The 24,467-nt window shown below is 44.0% G+C and overlaps 2 protein-coding genes across 5 annotated transcripts in view; one reads left to right on the forward strand and one right to left on the reverse strand.

Annotated features, from left to right (window-relative positions):
* LOC115585467 (low-density lipoprotein receptor-related protein 1-like) overlaps positions 1-24,467 on the forward strand; it is a 91,508-nt gene that overhangs the window by 63,445 nt on the left and 3,596 nt on the right. For 2 of the 4 annotated variants that reach the window (XM_030423850.1, XM_030423851.1), the window contains exons 42-89: positions 4,053-4,242; positions 4,427-4,631; positions 4,719-4,911; positions 5,243-5,368; positions 5,476-5,604; positions 5,945-6,064; positions 6,539-6,652; positions 6,787-6,936; positions 7,034-7,156; positions 7,339-7,455; positions 7,570-7,698; positions 7,836-7,964; positions 8,077-8,217; positions 8,630-8,817; positions 9,813-9,996; positions 10,092-10,177; positions 10,268-10,387; positions 11,222-11,409; positions 11,497-11,702; positions 13,279-13,467; positions 14,228-14,376; positions 14,633-14,726; positions 14,856-14,972; positions 15,240-15,359; positions 15,452-15,574; positions 15,664-15,789; positions 15,884-16,000; positions 16,649-16,755; positions 16,882-17,014; positions 17,146-17,268; positions 17,351-17,473; positions 17,576-17,713; positions 17,820-17,957; positions 18,084-18,203; positions 18,294-18,577; positions 18,660-18,838; positions 19,188-19,294; positions 19,465-19,584; positions 19,696-19,872; positions 20,395-20,535; positions 20,674-20,847; positions 21,370-21,531; positions 21,758-21,929; positions 22,083-22,184; positions 22,985-23,058; positions 23,141-23,234; positions 23,362-23,400; positions 24,088-24,232. In XM_030423850.1, the coding sequence (XP_030279710.1) occupies positions 4,053-4,242; positions 4,427-4,631; positions 4,719-4,911; positions 5,243-5,368; positions 5,476-5,604; positions 5,945-6,064; positions 6,539-6,652; positions 6,787-6,936; positions 7,034-7,156; positions 7,339-7,455; positions 7,570-7,698; positions 7,836-7,964; positions 8,077-8,217; positions 8,630-8,817; positions 9,813-9,996; positions 10,092-10,177; positions 10,268-10,387; positions 11,222-11,409; positions 11,497-11,702; positions 13,279-13,467; positions 14,228-14,376; positions 14,633-14,726; positions 14,856-14,972; positions 15,240-15,359; positions 15,452-15,574; positions 15,664-15,789; positions 15,884-16,000; positions 16,649-16,755; positions 16,882-17,014; positions 17,146-17,268; positions 17,351-17,473; positions 17,576-17,713; positions 17,820-17,957; positions 18,084-18,203; positions 18,294-18,577; positions 18,660-18,838; positions 19,188-19,294; positions 19,465-19,584; positions 19,696-19,872; positions 20,395-20,535; positions 20,674-20,847; positions 21,370-21,531; positions 21,758-21,929; positions 22,083-22,184; positions 22,985-23,058; positions 23,141-23,234; positions 23,362-23,400; positions 24,088-24,232 (6,725 nt within the window). The remainder of the gene's footprint in view (positions 1-4,052; positions 4,243-4,426; positions 4,632-4,718; positions 4,912-5,242; positions 5,369-5,475; positions 5,605-5,944; positions 6,065-6,538; positions 6,653-6,786; positions 6,937-7,033; positions 7,157-7,338; positions 7,456-7,569; positions 7,699-7,835; positions 7,965-8,076; positions 8,218-8,629; positions 8,818-9,812; positions 9,997-10,091; positions 10,178-10,267; positions 10,388-11,221; positions 11,410-11,496; positions 11,703-13,278; positions 13,468-14,227; positions 14,377-14,632; positions 14,727-14,855; positions 14,973-15,239; positions 15,360-15,451; positions 15,575-15,663; positions 15,790-15,883; positions 16,001-16,648; positions 16,756-16,881; positions 17,015-17,145; positions 17,269-17,350; positions 17,474-17,575; positions 17,714-17,819; positions 17,958-18,083; positions 18,204-18,293; positions 18,578-18,659; positions 18,839-19,187; positions 19,295-19,464; positions 19,585-19,695; positions 19,873-20,394; positions 20,536-20,673; positions 20,848-21,369; positions 21,532-21,757; positions 21,930-22,082; positions 22,185-22,984; positions 23,059-23,140; positions 23,235-23,361; positions 23,401-24,087; positions 24,233-24,467) is intronic. The other 2 variants (XM_030423852.1, XM_030423853.1) reach the window with 1 other exon arrangement.
* On the reverse strand, positions 356-2,225 carry LOC115585471 (galanin receptor type 1). Its single transcript, XM_030423859.1, has one exon. The coding sequence runs from the start codon at positions 1,948-1,950 to the stop codon at positions 913-915; it is 1,038 nt and encodes a 345-aa protein (XP_030279719.1). The 5' UTR covers positions 1,951-2,225; the 3' UTR covers positions 356-912.

The following is a 24,467-nucleotide window of genomic DNA, read 5'->3' on the forward strand; positions in this document are numbered from 1 at the left end:
TTGCTTGTTTCAACACTCAAGTGTCTTTTAAATCCCACTCTCGTTAAATGTTTCAGGAGTAGGTTGTTGAACTCCATCCAGAAAAGCATCACATCTAAAAGCCCTGGACCAAAGCTGTTCTTAGCCAGCAATATTAAAAACACTAATTCTTTGATAGGAAAGACTGGAAAACAAGTAGAGTGCATGGGGTTAGTGTGTTTATTGATGTTGCATTGATATGAGGGTTTTGACGAGACTGTGGAAATGATGACACACAGCTAGGTCAGAGAAGTCACTATCAGTTCCAGATGAGACTTAGTAAAACATGATATTATCATAACACGATTTTTTAGTGATCACATGATATGATCATCAGTCCCTTTTTATGTTGCACATAAAACAAAAACAACATTTTTGGTGGAGCGTGGAGGGCGAGTTGAGGAGTCTCACACCCTGAGGAAAGAAGCTGCTCTGTAGTTTGTTGGTATGGCAGCAGATGCTCCTGTCTTTCTTGCGAGACGGGCGACGGGTGAATCGGCTGTTGCTAGGGTGGGTGTGTTTTTTTCTGTCCTGGGGATTCTGCGAAGGAGCCACATGTCGCCGATATCACTGATGCTCAGTAGATGGGCACTAATGATGTCAGAATAAAGCCAAGGAAATTGTATAGAAAAACTGAATAAATGAATAACAGGGTTTTTAGATCACACGCGAAGAGGTTTACCTGATTTGATACACAACAATGGAGTTAAATCCACTGCATTTAACATCACTTCGAGTCCTGCATATTTAATCTTGCATACATTGCCCTACAGGGATATATAAACATATAGAGACATAAAAATATATTCTTTAATATAACAAGTCATATTGCTGAGCCCTAGTTCCAGACTGAAGTGAGCATTGAGGTAGTAGTGTCTCTTTTTGGCTAAAGTGTCAGTTTTGGCCAATTTCTGAAGTTGTGTCCAGCTCAAAGGGCTGCACCATGTCCCTGCCCGACACACACGGGCATCCAATCAGACAGCTTTTGCACCATGCCCAGCGTCCTCTCCCCAGCTCTAGTAAGTCGCGTCTAAACTTCTGAGACATAAACACATACAGCACAGGGTTCACCACTGCTACTGAGGATGCCAACAGTCTGGCCAGGATAGCAATGGTATTGTATCCAGGTGAACCTGATAGTGTTCCTCCAAGGAAGGAGAACATGAGGGCGTAGGAGGGCAGCCAGAGGAGAGTGAAGACGAGGACAAGGAGAGCTGAAGTGTGAGTGACCTGGCTCTGGTAGCGCTCCAGCTGGGGAGCGTTCCCCAGCAGGCGTGCATGTCGGAGAAAACAGTAGATCTTGGCATACATCAGTACAATGATGCCCAGCGGTAGAGCAAATCCGAACAGGAAGAGGGCGATGCTGTAGACCAGCTGGCTAAAGTCGGACAGGAAGGCAAAGCAGTACACGGAACTGGTCGCTTTGATTGTGCGAAAGGCAAACTGTGGCGCTGCCAAGGCCATGGCAGGGACCCAGAGCAGAGGGACAGTCAGCTTTATGCGTCGGTGCATTCTGGAGCGGAACGTCCAGGTGGGGTGTACCACTGTGAGGTAACGCGTCACAGCCAAAGCTGCCAGGGTAAAGACTGAGGCGGCTGAGCAGGCAACGCCCAGAAAACTGATGGCCTTGCAAAGGAAGCCGCCAAAGGGCCAGAAGCCCAGGGTGATGGCAGAGGTGTGGAAGGGCAAGCAGAGCAGCAGCAGCAGGTCAGCAGCACTCAGAGCCAGCAGCAGGGTGTCTGTACCGTGCGGGGGTTGACTTTCCTTCTTCCTCCTGCCTGTGAGAATGGTGATCACGAGAGTTTGGCCTACCAGGCCAGTCACCAGGATCAGCCCGTCCAGGATGGGCACCAGGGTCTTAACAAAAGCCTCGTCTACCTTGTTCATGTCGTCAAGACCGCTGCTGTTTTCTTGCTGCCCCAAAGTCTCCATGCATTCACAATAAAAGTCAACTGAGTAATGAATCTAGTTGCCTGGTAATGTTAGGCATTGGAACAGCATGGTCACAGGTATGAACACACTCCATTAAGTGCTTGCATAATGGTAGCAATTAGTCAAGCAGTTAACATCGCACTGGTCAGTTGACTTCGTCATTGAGGTTTAATCTGCGCTCTCAAAGGAAAAGAGAATTGAAAGGGCATATTAACTTTAATTTTAGCTGTCAGGAATTGATTTTCAAGTGCCCAGAGATACTTTAAAATGAATGAGCCACACATGCTGCTGTTTGTGTCTGAATGAATCACTCTAAAATGTCACCTTCACCATTTCCTGGCTGTTTGAAGAGACTGCTTAAAGATATCAGACACGGCACTCTCATCTGAAAGGAAAATTGTCTCTTAAAATGTGCTGTTCTCCAGTTTTACTCAGGATAAAAATATTATAAACATGACCTTAAAGAGCAGTCCTTGCGCACCGGCTTTCCTCTGGCTGCATCAGCATGTCCTTCATTATCCAAGGGAAGAGCGGTTTGGGTCAAATCCGTAGGGGTGTCAGCGCAGCCGTTACTCTGTGGCTGTATTGATTTGTTGAAACCAAGCAACAGAGGACAAATTCATCCCGGTTGTTGCTAACAGACATTCCACTTTAAAAGGCAGTCGATGCTACTTGATGCTAAGTGGTCGCTGCTCCAGGAGGCATCTTGTCCATTTAGAAGCTCTTCAGAGGCTTGCAACCTGTAGCCCTCGCCAGCAGAGAAGTTACTGTACACATAACATGACCTTCAAGCGTTGGGGAAAAAAGTAAGTAATTAATGATCGGAGGGAAAAAAAAGCTTCTGAAGTGTCACTTGGATTACTTCTCCTGTGACAGTCGGGGACGCTCTGTTCTGAGTGGCAAAAGTCTTCCCGACAGGTTTTCACCACTGTTTGCACAGTAACCAGGGGCTGAGCTGATCTCAGCAAGGGGAGGGGAGACTGTGTTCTTTCTTATTACATAATACTGGCTTTTCCTTACTTTATTCATCCATGTTCAGTTTGTGATCTTCCCTCATTTTGAGCAAGTAGCTGCTCAAGGGACATCACCTTCTCACAAATGTTTTGTACAGCCCGATCGTTGAGGATGAAGAAGGCAAACTTTCTATGTTTGTTCAGCCCAAAACTGCTCTTTAGATCAGTTCAGCCTTAAAAATATGCATTTAGGTTGCATTAAGGTTGATTGTGGCACTTTGTCACACGTCTGAAACATCTATTAAAGAGCATTTATTGACTTTTAGCCACGAGCAAACAGTCGTGTGGAGTGTTCAGGTTTTTATTGTTGGATGCAAGTAGTCATAAATTTGGTTGCTAGTGTGACCGAGAACAGATGGATGCCCACCTTGGAGCCCTATAAGAGTGCTGTACAATGTCCTTTTCTGTGATGTTGCATGATATGTAGTCACTAGATAATAATACTACTACTGATAGCACTATGAGCAGAAGGTCCTAGGAAAAAAGGACGATGGATAGAGAGAGCACCTGCTTTTACCATTCACAACTGACTCTTTCACCCTGACTTATGTCCCTAAAGTGACTCAAGCTGTTCCAGCGGCAGTTTCCTTCCCAGAACAACAAGTCGCCATGAATGAGGGTGTCCACAGGGAGCTGTATTTGTATGTGCAGCCAGCCAGCCATGAAAAGACAGGATGATACAGTCTTTGAACTCCAGAACAGCAGGCGTGGCACATCCTCTGCTCTGTGTGGCAACGCTTCCATTTCACTCTTTCTTTTTCACTTTTCTTCTATCCAAGTCTTCATCCTCACAGTGTTTCACCATTCATGAGTTGATGTGAGAAGATGGGGATAACCTTAAAAAGCTTTTACCACCGACTCTTTAATGAAGTCTCAGAGGGTGAACCATCGAGGCTACTTTTTAAACTATGACAGTGATTAACGATTTGTTGAAGTCTCACTGAAGGTCCTCATTAAAGCTCCTACTTGCACCCCTGAGAGGTGATATTTTTTCATTGTGGAAAGAAATGGCTTTTGTTCTTCTCAACCCTCTCACAAGTTATTGTCATTAATCCAAAGTATGTACCGACCTCTTCCTTTGCTCCTCAGATGTAGGGTCAGTTGAGGGCCTGGCATATCACCGCGGTTGGGATACGCTCTACTGGACCAGTTACACAACCTCCACCATCACTCGCCACACTGTGGACCAGAGCCGCTCTGTGGCCTATAACCGCAACACTGTGGTCACTATGTCTGGAGAAGACCACCCCAGAGCCTTTGTGCTGGACGAGTGTCAGGAGTGAGTCATTAATATCGAAACTTTGTGTTCTGGACAGCATCAGGGCCCAGTTCCAATGCTGTTGCTCTTTCTTTTGAACAAGAGATTTATTTTAGTTCAGTCAACCATAACACTCGAACCAAGACATTTTAGAGCCCCCACTGCACACATTATTATGACTGTCCTGTGTGTGTTCCCACTATAGCCTCATGTTCTGGACCAACTGGAACGAGCAGGCTCCCAGCATCATGAGGGCCTCGCTGAATGGAGCCAATGTGCTCGTCATCATCGGCTTGGACATTAAAACTCCCAACGGCTTGGCAATAGATCACCGTGCCGAGAAACTGTACTTCTCTGACGCCACACTGGACAAGATCGAACGCTGCGAATATGACGGGAGCAGCCGTTATGTAAGGCAGCTCTTTAATTTCTCCTTTGGCTCTGCAGTAAACGCTTCAGTGTTCTGTGAAATGATGCTTATGTGCTTTCCGCTCCAGGTCTTGTTGAAGAATGAGCCGGTCCATCCGTTCGGCCTGGCCGTGTATGGAGACTACATCTTCTGGACTGACTGGGTGAGGAGGGCTGTCCTGAGAGCGGACAAGTACACCGGAGGTGACATGAAAGTGCTGCGCGCTGACATCCCTCAGCAGCCCATGGGCATCGTGGCTGTGGCTAATGACACCAACAGCTGTAAGTATTACTCACTGAAGTCAGTGCAAAGTTTCTGGTAACACAGTAAGCATACGCAATTAACACTAACAGTTCATCACACTTAGCTTATTGTTCTAGTCATCATTCACTGGTGGCGTTCATGTTAACAGAGGTTTTACAGTAATCAGCTTTAACAACTGGTAATTAATACAGTAATACTATATTGTTTAATGTTCATAAATGTGCCCTTACATTGTGCATTACAACACATTACAAAGCATTATGTCTTCCAGTCATTATTCCACATGCAGGCTAAAAAGTAGAACTAACATGTCATATTACTATCCTAAACTTCTGTGTTACTCCTCAGGTGAGTTTTCTCCTTGCCGGACAAATAACGGAGGTTGCCAAGACCTGTGTCTGCCCACATCTGATGGACGGGTCAACTGCAGTTGCCGTGGAGACAGACAACTTCTGGAAGACAGCACCTGCTCTTGTAAGAAAGAGAAACTCTTCAACCACTTCAGGGTTAAGTTTTACAAAGCTTTGTCTGCATTGAAAGGTTGCATGTTTTCTGAATTTCTCTTGTTTCTTCCTCACCAGCGCTGAATATGTCGTGTGGAAGCGTTGATGACTTTGAGTGTGGGAACGGAGACTGTATCAACTACAGCCTGACCTGCGACGGCATGGCCCACTGCAAGGACAAGTCTGATGAGAAGCAGTCCTATTGTGGTGAGGTTTTTAACGGGGCCATTAGCTCGAGAATAATGAGCTGTCACAGGTCATCCTTTTATATTTTATTATTCATTTGCAGATAATTAACTGACGGTCGTATTCAAAGCAATTTAGAATAAGTGCACAAATACAATAAAACTTAAATTAGATCGCAAGGAGAGGGAGGATTAATAAATTACTCACTCAAGTAGAGGTGTAGAGGGAACTTTAGTGTGTCTGATTTAGAAAGTGCAGTGCTGCTTATCAGTTTTGTTTATGAAATGGTGAATTACAACATTATGCTGTATTCAAAATAAGGAAAACAAACTAACCTTGATGAACTGCTGTTCGTCCACAGCAAATCGAATTTGTAAGAAAGGCTACAGACGCTGTATGAATGGCCGCTGCATCGGCCACCAGTTCTGGTGTGATGGCACGGATGACTGTGGTGACCACTCAGATGAGCTGCCCTGCAACAGTAAGTCATTTCAGTTAATTTTATTGCTGCAACTAATTGAAGGAAATCATTAGATAAGCTTTTGATAGATGCAAAAACAGAAACCATGTCAACCATGTTTCCCTGGTATCAGATTTGGCACAACTTTAACTGTTCTGTTTGTACTCACCTGATCAAACAGCCTTATTTGCACATTTAATGACACATTTACTGGATTAGTTCTGCCTGAGAAGAACTGAAAAAACAAATTCAAAAGCTGACTGGGCCATTAGTGAATTTCCCCGATGTGGGATGAATAAAAGTCTAAAAGTCTAAAGTCATAAGAATCATCTCTGTGTAGCTTGTTTCTTATGATGTTTTGGTCAACCTAAAGAAATGCTGTGTGACAGACACATATTAAAGTACTAATACATTTGACTCATGGGAGTTATCCCTTTATTTGCTTGTTAGAATGTACTTGCTCATGATTTATGAAATCTCCTGTGCGTCCTGCAGTGACCCTGTGCAAACCAGGAGAGTTCCAGTGTAAAGATGGCAGCTGTATCTCCAACTACAGCCGCTGTGACCAGGTGGTCAACTGTGAGGATGCTGGTGATGAGATGAACTGTCGTAAGTAATCTACCGTAATATTTAGGGAGAAGATATTTAAGGGGAAAGCAGACTTAAGAAGAATGAGATTTACATGCAAAATGAACCTTGTGGTTTCAGAGATCACTAAAAAACAATTTTTCCATCATTTTCAGAACCCACCGATTGCTCTCGTTTCTTCCGCCTGGGAGTGAAAGGAGCTTCCTTCCAGAGCTGTGAGAAAACAACTCTGTGTTATCTGTCCTCGTGGGTTTGTGACGGCAACAACGACTGTGGAGACTTTTCAGATGAGAGAAACTGCCCAGGTTGGGCAACATGTTTACCCTCTAAAATATCCAAAGCTTTTCTGAAATGGTCAGAGATTCTACATTATGTTTTTTGTGTGTGTCTTTTGTCTCACAGATAAAAGGAAGCTCAAATGTCCAGTCAACTTCTTTGCTTGTCCGAGTGGTCGCTGCATTCCTATGAGCTGGACCTGCGATAAAGAGAACGACTGTGAGAACGGAGCTGATGAAACTCACTGTGGTCAGTCTGCTACAAAGTTGTCCTCTAATACCCTTATTTTTATTAAAAACACAAACCATAGCAGAAAACCCAGACTGTTTTTCCTTAGGCTGCCCACTGCACATGGAAAAACATGGCTCACGGGTACGGTAAATTGAATAATTTCTCCGAAATGCTGAGCTCTCCTTGACATTTTTTTGCAGACAAATTTTGCACATCCACCCAGTTTGAATGTGGGAACCACCGCTGCATTTCCTCCCACTGGGTGTGTGACGGCTCCGATGACTGTGGTGATGGTTCTGATGAGGACCAGAAATGCAGTAAGTGACATATTACTTACATCCGCCAGTGTGAAAGTACTTTTCTCCCACGCACAGTTTTTAAGATTTCCTGATGTTATACGATCATGTTACTTTACTGTAATGTTGCCACAGAATCCAAGACCTGCAGTCCTGAGGCTTTCCAGTGTCCCGGCTCCCACATGTGTGTGCCTCAACGCTGGAAGTGTGATGGAGACAAGGACTGTCCTGATGGAGCTGATGAGAGTGTCAAGGCTGGCTGCAGTGAGTGGGACAGCTACATAATAACCCAGAGGAAAATCTGTCTGCTTTGTGTTGTGACTAACATAATAAAACTCCCCAGAAACACTCCAACACAGTTTTATGTCCATTAACCGCAGTGTGTTCTTTTCCATTTCCAGTGTACACCAACAGCACTTGTGATGTGGAGAATGAGTTCATGTGCCAGAACAGACAGTGTATCCCCAAGCACTTTGTGTGCGACCATGACATCGACTGCTCCGACGGTTCAGATGAATCCCGAGAATGTGGTGAGTTTTTGTGTGATTTTTGAAGAGAGACCGGGAAATTAGTTGGGAGAGAACGTGAATCATGATTATTTTTGTTGAGCTTGATGATAAACATACTCTTGTCCTGGTGTAGAATACCCGACATGTGGTCCAGATGAGTTCCGCTGTGCCAACGGACGTTGCCTCAACCAGAAGAAGTGGGAGTGTGACGGAGAGTTTGACTGTCAGGATCGCTCTGACGAGGCTCCCAAGAACCCTCGTTGCACTGACTCAGGTGGGGCTAATAACGGAGCTGCAACTAAGGATAAATGTCATTATCAGTTACTGTGTTGATTACGTCCACGGTTAGAGGTTTAGTAGTTAATTAGACTATACAATTTTCTATCATAGATCACAAAGAAAAGCAGCAAATCCTCACATTTAAGAAGCTTGAACTAGCAATTGATATTTCTGCTTAAAAAATTCATGAAACAATAAATCAATTATCAAAACAGTTGGAAACTAACTATATTTCAATTGACTTATCGATTAATCAACTAATTGTTGCAGGTCGAGGTTGAATCATCATCTTATCTCTTTATAACTTGTCTCTACCAATGTAACAAAACTTCTTTTGAAGAAAGACTGGAGCTGCATCCTGTTTCAGAGTGACACTAATGGATCCTGCCATTTGTTCATGATTTCAGAGAGGCGGTGTAATGAATCAGCCTTCATGTGCCGTAACGGCAAGTGTTTGAACGAGACCCTGTTGTGTGACCGCAACGATGACTGTGGCGACGGCTCCGATGAGCTCAACTGCTTCATCAACGAGTGTCTCAACAGTAAGATGAGTGGCTGCTCGCAGCTCTGCGATGACCTCAAGATTGGCTTCAAGGTAAGACATCTAATTGGTAGTTTTAATGTTTTTTTCCCCCCATTTTTAACTGAAGCAAATCTAATTACATCATGAACTCACTGATTTTAATTGGTCAACTGCAGCAGTTACCTCACAGACATGTGATGCGAATGCTACAATTTGAGTGGTGAGTCAAGGAGGGCCTGACGTTGAAAAGGTTGGGCACCACTCACTTCAGGCTTGCGGTTATGTAAAAACCGAAAACATGTTTTGTTCGCTCTCTAGAAAGTAGGAGGCCAAACTTGGAACAGCTTGAACTCTGTGCGAACTCTCATGTTTGTGCTGTTGAGGCTGTGGTCAGAGCTACGTTTGAAAATGATAAAGAGCATATTTGTACACTCGAAGGATTCACTTAATGCTGGGGCGGGTGTTTAGGGTTTTTGCAGATAAAGTCAGAATCCAGTGTTCACACATGTAATCGTACACCACTTCACCATGACTAATTTGCTTGGGTGGTGTGACTTCCTTTGTGCATATACTGACTGAGTATGCAAAATTCCTACATAACACTCAAGGAGTAGAGTTTTGAAGTCGGAGTTCTTTCAAGACACAGATGTGCTTCTGAGAAGTGACAGTTAGAGCTGATTTGAACTAGTAATGAATAAGTGTTTCTAGCGTGCCCTGTGGTAAGATGATGTTCCTGCCACTTATTTTACAAACATGTTAGATGTCAGCTTATCTTTTACCCGCGCTCTGTCTTGCAGCACGATTTTGCATTAATTAGATTCGTAGTTATTTTTGCGGCTTGACAGCAGCAACCGAATTTCATGTCCTTGTTGAGATTTTAGTACCACTTCACATCGTAAAATAGGCTTTTCATTAGAAGAAAAACCTGTGTATCAGTTTGACTGACGGAGGTGTTTGTGACAGGCAGTGGCAGGCTCCTATAATTGGTCCAGACCCAGAAGTGAGAAGTGCCAGAACCTGCAGTCTGTGAGATTTTGACATGTCTCCTGTGCTCTTGGCCCCTTCAGTGCAGGTGTCATCCTGGTTTCCAGCTGAAGCGTGATGGGAAGACATGTGTGGATATAGACGAGTGCACAACTACCTACCCCTGCTCTCAGCGCTGCATCAACACACACGGCAGCTTCCATTGTCTGTGCGTGGATGGCTTTGAACTAAGCCCCAACGACCCCACCATCTGCAAGTCCACATCGGGTAAGGCACGCTCGTGTGTGTTTTCGCATTTTGCTTGTTGCTCATTGCCAGATAATCCTGAGGCATAATGTTTTCTGTCTGGTACCTATGTGCAGAAGAGGAGCCCTACCTGATCTTCGCTAACCGGTACTACCTGAGAAAACTCAACCTGGATGGATCCAACTACACTCTGATAAAACAGGTGAGACACACTAGCTCTGCTGAAACACAGCAAAGTGAACTCCTTATTGTTAGTGCTCCGTTCACCTGTTAATGCTAATCTCTGTTTCAGGGCCTGAATAATGCGGTGGCATTGGACTTCCACTATGCAGAGCAGATGATCTACTGGACAGATGTGACCACTCAGGGCAGCATGATCCGACGCATGCATATGAACGGCAGCAACATGGAGGTCAGTGAGGAAATCAAAAGCCCTTTTATGCAAAGTTGCTCTAAGTCTTTTTTTTATTGGTAAGTCATACAAAATGCACTAAATGACAGATACAGTTGGATAAACAAAATATGTCAACATGGTTCCACAGCAGCAAAGCCCAACCCCTAAATTCAAGAATAAATATAACATATTCAGCTATGTATAAAATGGGGTCAGTTGTACAAAACTGTAATATCAGTTGCATCCATGTTTTCTATTTAGGTTAAAAATGATCGCCATATAACATAACTTTTCTGAGCACAACCTTTTGTTGAATAGCAGTAAAGCTGAAGACATGCAAAAGCTGTCATATTTTTTGACTGGCAGCTGAGTTGTATATCCTGTGGAGCTACATTGAATACTGCGGTATTAGAAGATGGTTCTATGGGTATTTACCAAACTTGGGAATAGGTTTTAATCATTGATTGAAAGAAATTATTTTGTTTGGACAAAACAAAAGCGCATGTTAAAAGGGGGCAAGTTCTTACCTGCATCAGTCACACGTAGGATTGACCTTGTTGTACCTTAAAATGGGTAGTTGTATGAGATAGGCAAGATGGAAAGCTATGCATTCTGTCTAAAGTGGTCTTCAAAACTTTCTCAATAAAAAATTGGGTCCTTAAATCTTCATTCCACCGATTCGTTTACATAGTTGACGGGAAATGTGATGCATCAAAATCTCAGCGTAATTGGTACAGCCGAAACATTAACCATAACTTTATGATATACTTTTTAGGAAAACTGTATTAAAAAATACTTGAAATACTGTATTAGTGTCCGACACGAAAGTTTATGATCGTCTGACACTGGCAGGTTTTGCACCGGACATCCCTGAGCAACCCAGATGGCCTGGCAGTGGATTGGGTTGGCGGGAACTTGTACTGGTGTGACAAAGGCCGGGACACCATTGAGGTGTCAAAACTCAATGGCGCCTACCGGACTGTGTTGGTAAACAGCGGCCTGAGGGAACCTCGTGCTGTGGCCCTGGATGTCCGCTATGGGTGAGAAACACATTCTGATTTGGTAATAGTTACTGCTTGGAGCTATACTTTGTGACTGTACAACTAACTTTATCCCCTGCTGGTTAGGTACCTGTACTGGTCCGACTGGGGCGACAACCCTCACATTGGGAGAATCGGGATGGACGGCACCAACAGAAGCGTCATCGTAGAGGATAAGATCACGTGGCCCAATGGATTAACCCTGGACTTCATCAATGACCGTATATACTGGGCTGATGCCAGGGAGGACTACATTGAGTTTGCCAGCCTGGATGGCACCAACAGACACACAGGTAACATTCAGACACAGATACCCCTGTCTTTATGCTTTTGAAGACACTTTTCTCAACTTATCTGTGAAAAGTGTGGGACTCCAGTTGCATATATTTGTCTAATGTATTGTACTTCAGGAAGCTCTTAAATTACACGTTGCTGTCAATTTAGAAACCTTTATGATTCATTTTGGTGGAGAACTGGAAGCTTTAAGTGGTAAGTCTAAACATAGAAAATGATTCATGACAAACCACACTGGTAGCGAAACAAGGAAGTGCAGAAACTGAATATTCAGCACATTAGCTTGACTGAATACAGACTTGTTTGGGAGCCACCAAGTATAATCAGGCAGGTCAGATAGTTGTCTGCTGTGCCGGAGTCCTGCAGCACAGGCTCGGGGACAGAAACCCTGAATAGGGGAGATTGTTCTCATCAGTGAGGCCTCTAGCATGTATGACGTCTGCATAGCACTCTGTTGTTTAGCATGCTCACCACAATAGTTGATATTGTCAACCAGCCAGGCGTGCAGAGGAATTCTGGAGCGCAGCAGGCGTTTGTTTTGAAATTTCTCATATTCGCTCAGCTCTGCTCAGCACATACAGATAACTATGGCATCCCAACATGTCTTGGATTAACATAATATAAATATAATGTGGGTGAATGGATAATTATACAATGAGTTCCCTACAACTTTTGAGCATGCAGTGTTTTATCCAACACCCAGGAGGGATTTCTACTATTTCTACCAGATTACAATTCATAATAGACCACCTGACGGTCTCATATTAGCTCTGTGGTGTTTGTCCCCACGTGGTGCGTCCAGGGAGTTATTCACCCATCCTTTAATACACACACATGCACCAGTGTGGCCTTGTGCGTGTTTGATTTGGCCTGTTTGTGCTCCGATAAGGATTGACCAAAGGGGAGCTTTGTGTTAATCCGACTAATATCAGAGTTCGGCCTGATGTTGTAAAACTTCTGCTGCCACACGACAACAAAAGATTTTAGTTACAAAGTGCCTCTCTCCTCGTAATCCATACTGAAACCATGGTCAACTAAAGACGAGGTGTTTTCAGCTACATGTGTGACTCGTGTGTGTTTCAACGTGCTTGATGTATTTGCATTGCTATGTTTTACAACAGAAACTAATGGCGTGTTTCCATAACGCACCAGGCTCAAATACTGAGAGCAAACACAAGAAACAAAGTATATGGGAGCAGAAAAAGTGCAATTAGAGTGTAAAGCCTAATGAGGCGTGGAGCCGTTGCGTAACATACAGATATAGTGGAGCCACTGTAGCTGTGGACCCCACCCAGCCTCTGTTTCACATTAACAGTGCGAGATGGGATACAGCAGCGTCTCTGCAGCAAGAATAAGAAAAGTTTGATTACCAAAATTATAAAATTGTGTTCATATTGTTATGGTTCCCATTGGTCACTACATTTCTAGAAACAAGGGAATAATGGAAAAAGTCAAATCCCTTGGATTTGGAAAGCAGTGCTGACTGTTGAAGAACATTTTTTAGAAGATTTACTGTACTTGACCACTTATTCAGTTGTCTCCTGTGTGATTTAATGTTCGTCTGGTGCTTCACAGTTCTCAGCCAGGACATCCCCCACATCTTTGCCATGACTCTGTTTGAGGAGTACATCTACTGGACCGACTGGGAGACAAAGTCCATCAACAGAGCTCATAAAAGTCTTGGCACCAATAAGTCCACCCTGATCAGCACCCTGCATCGGCCCATGGACATCCACATTTACCATCCCTACCGCCAGCCCGAGGGTGAGAGGATGCGCTGTAGAGGAAACCATATAGAAATAGATTGTTTACGTGTTCGGGACTTTGACACCAAATAGCATATAGTATGTCAGTTCAAGCATGCATGATTGTAGATACATTTGTATATTGATGTACAAAAAAAGGGCAGGTGCTGAGGAAGGTGAGCAAAACATGAAACAAACAAAACAAACAAGACATCTCACACGCAGGGCTTCAATATCACTCGTTTTATATACCAGTGTAGTGAAGGTTCAAGCAAGACTCGTACTTTTTGGTGACTTGAATAAGTGGATATTGGAGCCCTGCAGTGTGCAAGCTCTGTATTTTTGTTTCGTATATTTGTTGCTGTGAAATCAAATCTGCTATTGACTTTGTATTATAAAAATGAGAACAGTGCTTTTTTTTTTTGTCCTAACAAATGAAGACACTTATCTTTTTTCTCTGTCTTCTTTTTTTTAGTTGAGTAACAAAAGGAGAAACAGTAGAACGACGTGTTCTAACAACTACATTTTTTTTCCCAAATTCCAAAATGATATGACAAACAGTTCTGGCCCGTTTGATAGTCCAAAACAGAAGATGTGAATAAGCATTAAATTGTGTCAAGGTGTAGAATTCCATTATATGTATTGAAACTGTGCACTCTCTCAAACACATGGTTGTAATTGTTCCGGCTTTATTCCAGGTAACACAAAACCCCAGCCCAAAAACATAACAAAGCACTTGGAGGTTAAAACATTTCCCCGCTTTTCATCTCCTCTCTCAGTGCTCAACCACCCGTGCCAGACGAACAATGGCGGCTGCAGCAACCTGTGCCTCCTCTCTCCTGGAGGAGGTTACAAGTGTGCCTGTCCCACCAACTTCTACCTGGCCAGTGACCAACGCACCTGCATGTCCAACTGTACAGCCAGCCAGGTAAAGAAGCTGAGCAAACATCCTCATCAACGCGAATGCGACTGAATGTCTGCAGTTGATAAGTGGATTTTCATCCCTCCGTGTTTTGTTTGGTGAACTGCTTACGCCTGTTGATTGTCTATTGACAGCTGGCTGTCTGCCCGGCGCTACAGTAGCAAGCTCCTGCTTTTGTAAACAGCGTTAAAGCAGTGGAGCTCTGGTGTGATGCCCCATTATTAATCTGTCTAAGTGATCAATTTCCCACTGTCTTCTGTAGTTTGTGTGCAAGAACGACAAGTGCATTCCTTTCTGGTGGAAATGTGACACGGAGGATGATTGCGGCGACCGGTCTGACGAGCCGGCGGACTGCCGTGAGTGTTTGAGAAATATAAGCTCATGTGTCACATTCATGTAGCCTATATATACAGAATACATTTTATTTAAATTTGTGTTTAGTGTGATCCTGACAAACTGTTAATCTTACTTTTTTTTAACGACAGCTGAGTTCAAATGCAGGCCGGGGCAGTTTCAGTGTGGCACAGGCATCTGCACCAACCCCGCCTACATCTGCGATGGAGACAACGACTGCCAGGACAACTCAGATGAGGCCAACTGTGGTATGCCTCCTTATAAATGGACAGTTCAGTACACAATCAATAATACATCTTACCTGAAATGCTACGTATCCATTTAGATTGTTTTGGTTTCTTTTGCTGAAGTTTGAAGTTTTCGGCTGGAGAGTGTTTTACGGTATATTTTATTTTGAGCTGGACTTCCTTTTTAATCCTACTTGCATCTATTTTATTTCTTGTATACCCATGACGAGGGAGCATTAAATCTGTTGCTTGTTTCTTTGTTTCTCTGCTTGTGTAACTGCACCACAGATATTCACGTATGCCTGCCCAGCCAGTTCAAATGTTCCCATCCAAGCCGCTGCATCCCAGGCATCTTCCGCTGTAATGGCCAGGACAACTGCGGAGAAGGAGAGGATGAGAAAGACTGCCGTGAGTAGACGTGCCAGCTCTGATGTGCTCTTGCTTTCAGTTTGAGGTTTAAGCTCAGAAAGTAACTATAAATCTTTCATTCCCTCCCGTAGCTGAGGTCACGTGTGCGCCCACCCAGTTCCAGTGTGCCATCACCAAACGCTGCATACCTCGTGTCTGGGTGTGTGACCGCGACAATGACTGTGTGGACGGATCAGATGAACCTGCCAACTGCAGTAAGGCCATTTTACTTTGTTTTGCTTTTTCCTGAGTCATCCTAATCAGTACTTAAATGTAACCATCCCCTGAATGTTTCCCTCTCCAGCCCAGATGACTTGTGGCGTGGATGAGTTCCGCTGTAAAGACTCTGGACGCTGCATCCCAGCTCGCTGGAAGTGTGACGGCGAGGACGACTGCGGCGATGCGTCAGATGAACCAAAAGAGGAGTGTGGTAAGAATAATCGGGCCATTTGTGGCTCTGATGTTGAATGTAGTTCTTTCTGTTTTTCTGTTATTGACAGTAATTACTTCTGTAATACGTACAGCTGAGAGGACATGTGAGCCGTACCAGTTCAGGTGTAAGAACAACCGCTGTGTGCCGGGCCGCTGGCAGTGCGACTACGACAACGACTGTGGGGACAACTCAGATGAAGACAAGTGCAGTAGGTGTCCCTTTCAGCTCAGAGACGGTGCCTTCACACTGTCCACATCTGTTGTCTCACCTCGTCCAGTGTCACTCACACTCACGCTCATTCCTTGTCCACTGGGAACACACTAACTTGCACCTTAAATACTAAGTCACTTGTTCAGCGCTAACATCCGTTCACTGTCATTTCTGATGCATCTCACCTCATCTGATGTTCGTTTCATTTCATACTGTCCTGTTGGCATGAGCCAGAGGTAAGTAACTCCACCGTCATATGTGAACTGCTCCCATTTTCTGTGTCACCTCTCTGCTGTGTGTGTCGACTCTCACGCTCCTGTCCACCTGTTATTCCCCCCACCTGTCAGAGTCTGCAAGCTGAGCTCTGAACACATTCACTGTTGTACTGTTTCCCTTTTGCCACTAGATGCAACTGCATGAGACTGATTTTGATTACTTACCACAGATATAACACACAGAAACATATATCATAATAATGATATATTAAAATAAAAGTGAGACTTATTGAACAGCTTCCTGCAGTCATCTTCTGTGGTTGTATCCCTGTCCTATGTCTTTGTCCTGCTGAAGGCTAAAAGATTCATGTAGCTCACTGTTAACTGTACTTGCTATAACTGACATGAACCTCATCCGTCTTCTCCCGCAGTGCCTCGACAATGTTCAGAAAGTGAGTTTGCCTGCACGAACGGCCGCTGTATTGCTGGGAGGTGGAAGTGCGATGGGGACCATGACTGTGCTGATGGATCTGATGAGGTGCAGGAAATTAATATTTGGGTGTCCTTGAAATAAAATGTAGTATTGCTTTTCAAAGAAAGTTAAAATTTATGTGTGCAGTATTACATTTTGAGCTTGTGAGCTGATCCATGGATGTTTCTCCAGCATGGCTGTGATCTGAAGTGTGACAACGACCAGTTCCAGTGTAAGAACGGACACTGTATCCCGATCCGCTGGCGGTGTGATGCCGACCCTGACTGCATGGACGGCAGCGATGAGGAGAATTGTGGCAGTGCTGGTAAGTGTATGTTTGTGTCTGTAAGTGCTGAATTTACTAGTAATGCAAAGTGGCATGAAAAGAGGCATCATATTTTATGCAAATCACACCAGAAGTAGAAATATCTAACTGTTTCTCCCTGGTATCCTCAGCTGGGCGTCACTGCCCTGCAGATGAGTTCCAGTGTAACAACACTTTGTGTAAACCCCTCGCCTGGAAGTGTGACGGGGAGGACGACTGTGGGGACAACTCCGATGAGAATCCAGAAATGTGCAGTGAGTGCAGCCTCGTGGATCACACACATGTTGAATGTCTGTCAGTCTTCATATGTCCTGACCTATCTTGTCCCCCTCTTAGGGAAGTTCCAGTGTCCTCCAACCAGAGCTTTGCGCTGCCAAAACGACCGTGTGTGTCTGCAAGTGTCAAAGAGGTGCGACGGTGTCAACAACTGTGGCGACAACTCGGATGAATTGAACTGCCGTGAGTTTTGAGCGTCGTTCAAATCGCTGTGAAATCACCTCCTCCCTCAACTTTACTGAATGCAATGCTGACCTGTGTTAATGTGTACGTGTGTGTCTACAGAGACCCCTGCAGCTGTTCCCACATGTGAGAAGGACGAGTTCCTGTGTGCCAACAACAGATGCATCAGCTCCACTCTGCGCTGTAACTTCTTTAACGACTGTGAGGACTACGGCTCTGACGAGATCAACTGCAAGACAGGTGCCTCTTGTCAAAACTGATTTCTATATATTAAAGCTGATCGGAGCACTGAGGTTTCAAATGTTTGAATCCACTGACTGGACTTGTTTTTTGTGCTCATGTTCAGACACCAAACTAAATGACTGCAGGAGCAACAGGACTCAGTGTGGTGATGGAGACGAGGCCCACTGTTTAACCAATGGCACGGACTCTTTCTGCTCCTGCAAACCAGGCTTCCAGAAGACCGGACACCGCACCTGTGGAGGTACACACGCACAAAACACCTCACCTGTCACGACTGGCTCGCTTGGATGTTTACGCTTTGAAGGCGAGGAGCTGGATTATAATATTTTTCTTTTTTGATATCAAAAATTGCCTGTCCGTTTTACAGATCAGAATGAGTGCCTGCAGTTCGGAGTGTGTTCCCACATCTGCAACAACACCAAAGGCTCCTACAAATGCAGCTGCCACAAGTACTTCACAAGGATCAACGAGACCTGCAAGGCTGACAGTGAGGACCAGAGCTGCGTCTGTTTTATACACAGCTCGTCCTTTTTCAAAACTCTGATGATAATCACGGATTTGCTTCTTTTCTTTCCAGACATGAACAGCAGTCGACAGATTCTCTACATAGCTGATGACAATGAAATCCGCAGCCTGGACCCTGGCATGCCTAACTGGCGCTATGAGCAGACCTTCCAGGGCGACGCCAGTGTGCGTATCGATGCGATGGACCTGCACATCAAGACCAACCGCATCTTCTGGACCAACTGGCACACGGGCCGCATCTCCTCCTACGAGCTTCCAGGACCGACAACGTCATCAACCTCCTCCAACTCTCATCGCAACAAACGGCAGAGTGAGGGCAGGATCACAAACCTGCAGGTAATGCTGGTTGAACACAAACTCTGTTGTACCATTACAAACACATGAACATCCTGTAAAATGCCTCTCTGCTTGTGTCCAGATCAAAGAGCTGAAGATGCCTCGTGGTATTGCTGTGGACTGGGTGGCCGGTAACCTGTACTGGACCGACTCTGGTCGAGATGTCATTGAAGTGGCTCAGATGTCGGGCCAGCATTGCAAGACGCTCATTTCCGGCATGATAGATGAGCCGTATGCCATCGTAGTGGATCCACAGAGAGGGTAAGAAAGAGTGCAACAATCATAAACCACTTTACCAACCAAAGCACAAATAACAAGTAGGTTGCAAATATTTGTAGATGGTGGCTGAAATTAAATGCTGCAAGCCAGAAACGTTAGATGCTGCAAGCCCAAAGTTAGATCCAGCCAATCATAGACTTTCTGGGCCATAAAATAATGTTACCTGAACTTTTAGACCCTGGTCCCTGCAATGGGTAAGACTGAGTTTCTTCAAAAGTTCCTGAGCCGTGGGTTCCTTTGCTGCAGACGTGGCTGTAGAAAATAGGATTCTTGTCTGCTCTGCTGTTGTATGTTTTGTAAATGTGTGTTTCAACTCTGTGTTTCTCTTCAGTACCATGTATTGGGCAGACTGGGGGAACCATCCTAAAATTGAGACAGCTGCCATGGACGGTACTCTGAGACAAACGCTTGTTCATGAGAACATCCAGTGGCCCACAGGTCAGCACCACATCAAGACCAACCGCGTTTATTTATCTCTTCTCCAGGGAAACTAAAGCATGCGTCTTTAACAGCAACTTCCTGCTTCATGTTCCTAGCTAGACACAGCCTTTTATTCTACAAGTTATCATGACGTCATCTGCTTCCATTCTCTTTATCTGCTTCCACAGGTTTGGCTGTGGACTACTTCAACGAGCGTCTTTACTGGGCGGATGCCAAACTCTCAGTGATTGGCAGCGTTCGTCTGGATGGTTCGGATCCTGTCACTTCTGTGTCCGGCATCAAAAACAGTTCAGTTCTTTCGACACTCAAAACTGTGAAACATGAAACAAATCTGGCATTGACATCTTGCCTGTATATGTTTCTCCTCTTAACTTATTTTTATCCCCCCTCATTTCCAGACCTGCTCCATCCATTCAGCATAGATATCTTCGAGGACTACATATATGGCGTCACTTATATAAATAATATTGTCTTCCGAGTCAACAAGTTTGGCAAAGGCCCCATGGAGAACCTCACCACAGGCATCAACCATGCTACTGACATAGTCCTCTACCACCGTTACAAGCAGCCAGAGAGTGAGTGCTTTTCTACACATCTATGCTAAAGCTATGTTATCATGATACCTAAGTCATGATACTATATGTTGTGATGTTGCAGTATTGCTGTATGTTGGGATATATTCCAATTGATCACCTTTTTTAGACCACAAATTATGTACCGAACTTCGTCACCATCTGTTTTATCTAATATGATAGAGTTTGCAGTCTGTTTATCTCATTTCAATCATTTTTATTGAAGCAAAATCGGATTTTTAAGCAGAGTCTGAAAAACTTGCCAATCCTGCTGTCCTCACCAGAAAAACTCAAAACCATCTAGTGGCCTGAAAAGCATAACATTTTTAATAAAAGATTGATACTGCGTGTCCGTGTTATTAAATATTGCAATTCTGCTCTGTATTGATTTTATTTTCCACTGCAAATCATAAAATGCATATAGGTCAAATAAAGGTTTGCATCTACTGAGACAAAGTAACGTGTAGGCGGTTTTATACATTTCATACAATTTTCCTTATTGGATATTTTGTCTCTCTGCACCAGTGACTAACCCATGTGACAGGAAGAAGTGTGAGTGGCTGTGTCTGCTCAGCCCCAGTGGACCGGTGTGTACCTGCCCTAACAACTACATGGCTGACAACGGCACGTGCGTGGAGAGACCGGCCCCCACCCAGTCACCATTCTGTAAGTCTGCAGCTACACTGCACTGATGTACACATACAGACCACATGTCCTGCTTTCACCTCATCAAACGTCTGAGCGGTTTAACATTCAGATTTTGCTACAAAATGTTGGCTCATGAAGGAATTGCTCCCTCCACAGCTCCCCCCTCAGGGCCGTGTGAAATTCAGTGTCAGAATGGCGGAAGCTGCTTCCTCAACGCCCGTCAGGTGGCCAAGTGTCGCTGCCAGCCCAGCTACACTGGAGAGAGATGTGAGATCAACCAGTGCAGGGACTACTGCAAGAACGGAGGCACGTGCACTGCTTCACATACAGGTAAGAGCACGACACACCTGCTCAGACTTTCATGATTATTCTGTCCATACTTAGCAGTTAACCAAAAAGTCAATAAGTTAATATTTAGTAATATATCTGAAGGTTATTGAATAGGAACAGTTCTTGTTTGCATTAATTAGGTGAAATAAACACTCAAATAAACAGATTTGATGTGATGTGATTTTTTCTGTGCCACTGATGGCAGTTGAGCAAAGGTGGAAATTGACTGTATAATTTCCACCCATCCTTTTGATGGGTGTGAAAGCTCTCTGAGTATTCATTAGTAACAGCAATCACATGCCGAAAGACTACAGCAGAGAGGGTCAGAAGCAGGTGATTTCCAAATAGCCCCACCTCTTGATTGGTCCTCGTTCATACTATTGTATAATGTGTAAAAAATGTTTTAATTACAAGTAAAATTGTGTATGCAATTCATAATCCGGTAAGGAACACAAGTTGTCAAGTTGCCTCAGCTGGTTTGTAAGCAATTGCAGTGTCCTTCATATCTTCCTTGTGTCCTAGGTGCTCCAACCTGCAGATGTCCAAAGGGCTTCACAGGGCCCAACTGTGGGCGCCACACTTGTCAGGACTACTGCCTGAACGGAGGCAACTGCACGGTCAACATGGGCAACCAGCCCACCTGTAGCTGCCCAGATGAGTACAAGGGAGACCAGTGCCAGTACAGTAAGTGGAAACTCTGTCAGATGTTTTACTTTACTGTAGTCTTTAGATGATTTTTGGCATTTTGTTATCATTACCAAATTTGAAAACATAATTTACAAGGACACGTGTACAATTGTCAAATATTGTCACAAAACTACTAAGTCAGTTTTGATCTAGAAATGTTTTGGTGATCTGATCTTTGGGACAATGATTGAATCTGTTCTTTGCACTTGTCACTTTTCCTCAGGTAAATGTGAAGGCTTCTGTCAAAACGGTGGAACCTGCTTACAAACCTCTAATGGCACCAAACTCTGTCAGTGCCCCACTCAGTACATCGGACACCAGTGTGAGCTCGACAAATGTCAGTTCTGCGGAACGGGCAAGTGTTTGACGTCACCGTCAGGAGAGGTTTCCTGCAGGTAGGTACACTGGCGAACCACATGGGCTCTTTAAAGGTTACGTTGATTGATACATGTCATACATGGCCAAAAATGTGTGGACATCAAAACATAGCAGAGAATATCATGATTCTATATATATATTTATTTTTGCGGTATGTATTTTCTGTGTAGCTGTCCCAACGGTCAGACCCAGCCCAGCTGCTTCACCTGTCGGGACTACTGCTCAAACGGACAATGCTCAGTTGACACTCGCACACTGCTGCCTCAGTGCAAGTAAGTGATGAGACATACATGTATTTACCTACAGAGTGCATATTAATCTCCTTACTTAATAGCAACTTTCATTTTTACTGTTTTCAGCAAAGTCGTGCCACAAGGAGCCCTTTTGTTTAATGTATTAATCATTTTGCATATGTATTTACTGACATTCTGTTTGTAATCCATAATCCAAGTTATCATTAGACTGTCTTATTTTTTTGTAGATGCTATTTATCAGCTTAAATGTTTAGGAACAATTTAAATATATCTCACATCAAATCGGATTTTCTACATGACAAAATAGAAATCAGAAAAGAATCATAAATACACCTTTATTGCTGATAAAAAGGCTTCAGTCTTTCTTCTTCTCCATGACCATGATATTATCTATGATGCAGAATAGAAGCAAAAAGTTAAACAGACCAGTGAAGAAGATCTGTTATGCTTCTTTTGTCACCTACAGTAAACATCAATCACTTTTTTTATCTAGATAGTGAGTCTGAAAACCCAAAAATCTCAAACTTGGGAGTTGGGTCTGTTCTGTCTGTCCAATAAGAATAAACCTGCAGTGATTGTTGTAGTATCGGACCGCTTCCATCTGCAATTTCTAAAGAAATCTGTGAAGGTTGATCTCATGTATACTTGCAGCTCAGAGTAGAAATTAGTAATTTTACTATGTCCCGCTTGATGGCAAACCAGAACAAAGTCCAGGTGGAGCCAGATGTGAGGAATGATTAAATAAGGAAGTTGGACTCTACACACACACACACACACACACACACACTTTTTTTAATATCTGGCTCATTGTGTGCCAGGTGTCCTGCTGGATGGGAGGGATACAGGTGTGAATTTGCAGCATCTACAGTCGATTCTTCTACTTCGGGTGGAAGTAAGTCACACAGTTCATTGTCTTGTCAGAGAAACATGCACTTTGATCCCGCTTGCTCACGTTAATATTTGATTTCTTGCAGATTCCGCCTCCATCGTCATCCCAGTGCTCCTGCTGCTGCTGCTGGCACTGCTGGTGGTCGGCGCCATCTTGTGGTACAAGAGGAGAATGCGCGGGTGAGTCCTGCTTTTCAGACTCTTTAAAGAGGCAAACTCCCATTTTTCATCTTTTCCTCACACCTATGCTATCTAGCTCTTCTTTCTCCTCTTAACCTTTGATAACCATCTATTTCCTGTCTCCCAGGTCTCTATGGCCGGGCAAATCTCGTTCTCAGTGCTCGCGGTAACTTCTCAGGGTTACATAATTCACCCACAAATCTTGTCCCCTCCCTTCCCCTAATATCCCGTCAGATTGATGCTTTCTGTCAGTCCATTTGTCCATTTCTGTCGGTCAGTGCAGAAACATGTCCGTTTGTCCTTGCCTGCCATCTCCTGTTTGCCTCCCACGGGGTTTCCCACCCAGCAACACGGGGACCTCTTGACTCTTAGCTGAAGTAGCTTTGCTGGTGATGCGCAAACAATGGAACTGTTTTCGTCCTCCATACTTTTCCCTGTTTACATGTGTAAATGTTAGGCTCACGCTCTGTGCTTGCATCGTAAAAAATATACAACTTGTGCAGCTATGAAAATGTTTACATGCTTGCAAACAGCCGAGTATTTGCAATGTGAAAATCCAGCATTCTCCACAGCAGACATGCTACAGTGTATTCTCAGGGTCTGATCAAATGGCCTTTTGTCAAAAGCTCATTTGACAGCCTTTTTTTAATATGTGTTGTCTTGAATGTGTGGATTGTTTGTTGCTGGTTTTCTGCGTTATGTTAAGATACTCTTGTAGCCACTGTGAATTGTTTGATTCAAGAGTTTCTCCCAAAAGTGTTTCTTGATCTTTTTTTTTTTTTTTTTTTTAAATAAGGATCAAAGGGTATTGGTTGGATGCTTAACCAAGTTGTAAATCTCTGTCTGTCTGCAGTGCGAAGGGTTTCCAGCACCACCGGATGACAAACGGAGCCATGAATGTTGAGATCGGGAATCCTGCATATAAGATCTATGAAGGAGACCCTGACGATGACGCTGGGGAGCTCCTGGATTCAGACTTTGCTTTGGACCCAGACAAGGTAAAACAGCTAAATGTGCCTGTATATAAAAAGGTCTGTTCACCCAAATCCCAAAAAATCACATCTCACTTACTACTACATTTTTAACCATGCAGACAGTTTTAAGTGCTGTAGTTTGAGCATCTTTAATACTTTAGCTCAGAACATGGGATGAGTGGAATTTAATTCGTGCTGCCATTTCTTTGGTAGAGAGAAGTTCCAAGGAAGACTGTCACAAGTTCTTATCCAGAATAAC

The sequence above is a fragment of the Sparus aurata genome, chromosome 7 (assembly GCF_900880675.1).
Source record: "Sparus aurata chromosome 7, fSpaAur1.1, whole genome shotgun sequence".
Lineage (NCBI taxonomy): Eukaryota > Metazoa > Chordata > Actinopteri > Spariformes > Sparidae > Sparus > Sparus aurata.

Coding starts and splice junctions, on each gene's coding strand:
- LOC115585471 (XM_030423859.1), bottom strand. CDS start 1,950: ATGGAGACTTTGGGGCAGCAAGAAAACAGCAGCGGTCTTGACGACATG.